General features: G+C 52.9%; 1 protein-coding gene across 1 annotated transcript; it reads left to right on the forward strand.

Annotated features, from left to right (window-relative positions):
- Positions 1-308: 308 nt before the first annotated feature.
- On the forward strand, positions 309-2,740 carry LOC123020579 (GSK-3-binding protein-like). The gene has a single exon (XM_044424484.1). It carries the CDS (start codon positions 435-437, stop codon positions 1,140-1,142), a length of 708 nt encoding a protein of 235 aa, XP_044280419.1. The 5' UTR covers positions 309-434; the 3' UTR covers positions 1,143-2,740.
- Positions 2,741-3,638: the final 898 nt, after the last annotated feature.

A 3,638-nucleotide genomic window follows, 5' to 3' on the forward strand; every position in this document is an offset into this window, starting at 1 on the left:
GGGGGGGAGAAAAAGAGGCACGGCGAGGGGGCAGAGAAAACTCCGTCTCATTGCCTCCTTCCCGTCTTTCGCTGAACCTGCTGTTCCTTGCACGCTATTTGGATTATGAGAGCGGGTTTCGAGCTAGGGAAAAGCGGCCGAAGATCATTGTCAAACGCAGGCTTTCCTCTTGTGCTCCCCTCCTTTTGCCGGTGAGGTTGGACGCGCCCGGCGGTCACGTCATCCATTGTTTACAAACCAACCGCAGCAGCAACAACAGCGTTTGAGCAGCGAGTGTGCTAGAAAGAGGGAGGGGAGGAGGACGGAGTCTCATTGGTAGTTGCAGACGCCGTCGCTGCGGTAGCAGCAGCAGCCGTCGCCGCACAAGCACCACCGGCAACAACAACAACAACGTGTGTGCCAAGTGGAGAGGAGCGAGCAACCAACTGGCTGCGATGCCTTGCCGGCGGCCGGGCGGGGAACGCTTCCTGCTTCTGGAGCGCGCCGCCGTGTCTTTGCAGAGCGGCCCCGTCGGGGCGAGCAGCGGCTCCAAAGAAGTGGACGCTTTGGTGGCCAAGCTGGGCGAGGTGCTGCAACTTAGCGCCCAGCACCGGGCGGCGGCGCCTGCCCCTCGCCTCCTCCCGAAGCACCACGGCCGGGACCGAGCGGCTCCTTACTCGTCGCCGAGAGGACTCGGCTTCCTAGCCTCGCTGCACCACCAGCGCTCGCCGCCGTCGCTGCTGCTGCTGCCTTCATCCTCGCCCCCCGCTCCGCCGGTCGCGGACCAGAAGGGCAGCCCTCGTGTCGCCAAACAGCTGTGCGGTCGGGGCTGGTTGCGGAGCGCGGCCCGGGCCGGAGGGAAGAAGAGGCAACCGCACCATCATCACCCTTTACTGCCTGCGGGCGACGAGGAAGAGGACGACGACGATCCGCACCGACTCCTGCAACAGCTCATCCTTTCGGGTAACCTCATCAAGGAAGCCGTCCGTCGATTGCAACTGGCGGCCACCGCGACAGCAGCCTCGACGGCGGCCGAGACTTCCGCCACGGGCTCTCCCGGCTCTGCCTCGTCCACCGGCAGCTGCTGCCACAGCAGTAGTGGCGAAGGAGACTCGGCTGCCGCCACAGCCTTCGCCGTCTCCTCTTTACAACCTCTGCCCTAGCCCCTTTGGGGTGCAGCCGGCCCCGCAGATCGCCGCCAGCCGCCCCCTCCCGTGAAGCCATGGGGAAGCGCATGAAAGAGACTTTGCATCGCCTACCTCCCCCCCCCCTTTACACACACATTAGGAGGATGGCGGGGGCGCAAACGCGATGGCGACAAGGCACGACTGCAAATCGCTCGAGAGGGATTATCGAGGCAACGCCATATACTTGAAGCAGACTCTTGTCTTATTTGTTATGACATTTAACGATTCTAGTTCTTTGTCGCTGGTGGCTACTAATGGAGCCACGGGTTGGGCTGCTACTTCCTCCCCCTCAAGAAGATCGTGGTGCTATGCAGCCCTGGACGGCTGCCCCTCCAGCCTACCCTTGAACAAGCAGCCGAGATGACCCCAATCTGCCTTCCGCGCTAGGATTTGTGCTCGCCGTCTGGACGCTAAACGCCCCACCTCCGTCGTGGCCAGCTCTGTATGGGGGAGCGCAAAAAGGGGCATCCCGTATGGCATTATCTAGCGTGCGGATTGTTTCCACGCACACGTTGATATGTGACTGGAGAGGGGTGAGCGGCCAGGCCGGGGGGGAGGGGATGTTTAATAATAAAGGCATGTCAAATGTTAGCATTGCACGGGAGAGAGAGAGTGTATGCTATCGAGCGCGAGTATAAATCCGTTTGAAGAGCTTCCGCCCTTCTCCCTCCTGCCAAGGTCACCCCCTTTTTGCCTCTCATCCGAGCTGTGTTTTGTTCTTGTTGTGTTCCCCAGGCGATTGGAAATTGTAATCCTACACCGGCTTGTTTTGACTGGGCTGTGGGCAAACCCTGTGTGTTTTGTAAGGGCTGGGAAGTCTCCTGAGGACGCGCACGCACGTTGCCGGATCCAAGTTGTTGTGCTTTTCCTCTCCTCTCCCCCCACCCCGCTTCTTTCCAAGAGCTCCTCCTCTCCCCGCAAACAGATTCTCAGAAAAGGGGTCATATTACAGCAGTCTTTCTAAGAAATCTCTCCCCACCGCCACCATAACGCACTCCCCTGCTCTGGTTACTGTCCTTGCCAGCCTAGCTAACTCTCTGGGGCTCTCCCCAGCTGAAGAGCATTAGGTTTGCCTCTGTTACCCCCTCTCTGGTTTCTGTACTGCCAGCCATTTCCTGCCCTCTAACACAGAAGAAAATAATTGTTGCCTCTGTTTCTGATTTGTCTCACTGGAACCATTTTCAAGAAGTCAGAATGACGTCCTGGAGGACTCCCCCCCCCCTCCTTGGAGCATTCATTATTTTTACGTAAATCTTTGTTTTCGGGCAATATGAAGCAGTTTTAAAATGTGAATATTAAAGCTGGGAAGCATCTGGCTGTAACAAAAGTGTACAGAGAGGCTGAGGATGAAGAGGCACACTGTTCACAAAAGGTAGCTAAAAATGAGCTTTCAAAAATAAAATACACAGAAAACCTCAATGGCTCAATCAGCAGAAGCAGCTGTTGACAAAATATATATTATATATATATACACTTCGTAGCGGAGTGTTGGAGTTGTGTTCCCGGTTTTCAGGGTTTGTCTTTAATATGTCTGTATTGAATAAACACGGTAGACTTTTATATGAAAAAAGAAATGAGGTCTTCTGTCTTCTTTGCATTCAAAAGGCTTAAGATACTCACTTGATGTCCATTTTTTCCTTACTGCTTTGAAGGCTGATCCCCCCCCACCCCCCCCCCCCCCAGTGTGATGCAGAGAGAGCTGATTACAAATTTGCTTAAGATCCAACTTGGTTGTTCCCTTTGTTTCCTGGCAAATATTCCTGAAGGCACAGAAGCCCTCTTGTGCATATTGTAGTATTGCTCTTAGAAGCTGCATGTTTATTGGGAACTGAAATACTGTAAGGGGTGTGTGTGTTTGTTGGAGGCTCCCTCTAAACCTGCCCCCACCCTTTCATATTTTGTGGCAAGAGGAAAGGGATTCCTTGCTGCAGGTCTTAACTGAGATACAATAATCTTGGATGCAGTCCAGAGCCACTGACATCAGGAGGTTGCTAGCTGATGTTTGTGAGAATTGCCTCCCTGAGATGCCAATTAAGCTAAGTATCTTCAGAACACTTACCACATAATTACAATAAGGCCTGCCTCTTTGCTATTCCACCACTTCTCTGTGTCCCAGTTTCAACCAAAATTTGTTTCTCTGTATGAGGTTGTGATCCTGTCAAAAAGAACATGGGAATCATTAAATCACAGCAATAAAATATCAGGAAAATTCTCTACCTGGCTCTCCAGTGCTCTGTAGCCAAGCTGGACCATATTAAGAGTGTATTAATAATAAAAGTAGTGTGCATGCTGGAGAAACGGCTTTTTGTTGCTGTTCAAACAAATGCTGCAGAAATGTAAGCCCTTCAGTTAGCATGAGATAATTGAAGGAAAAATACTGACCCTTACTCAGCAAATGAGTAATGGCTACATTTATTGTACAAAAGCAGTGGTGTGGAATGGCTGCTGCTACTGCTAAAATAAATGATGCCT

Source organism: Varanus komodoensis, unplaced genomic scaffold (assembly GCF_004798865.1).
Source record: "Varanus komodoensis strain SLA01 unplaced genomic scaffold, ASM479886v1 scaffold14_1, whole genome shotgun sequence".
Classification (NCBI taxonomy): Eukaryota; Metazoa; Chordata; class Lepidosauria; order Squamata; family Varanidae; genus Varanus; species Varanus komodoensis.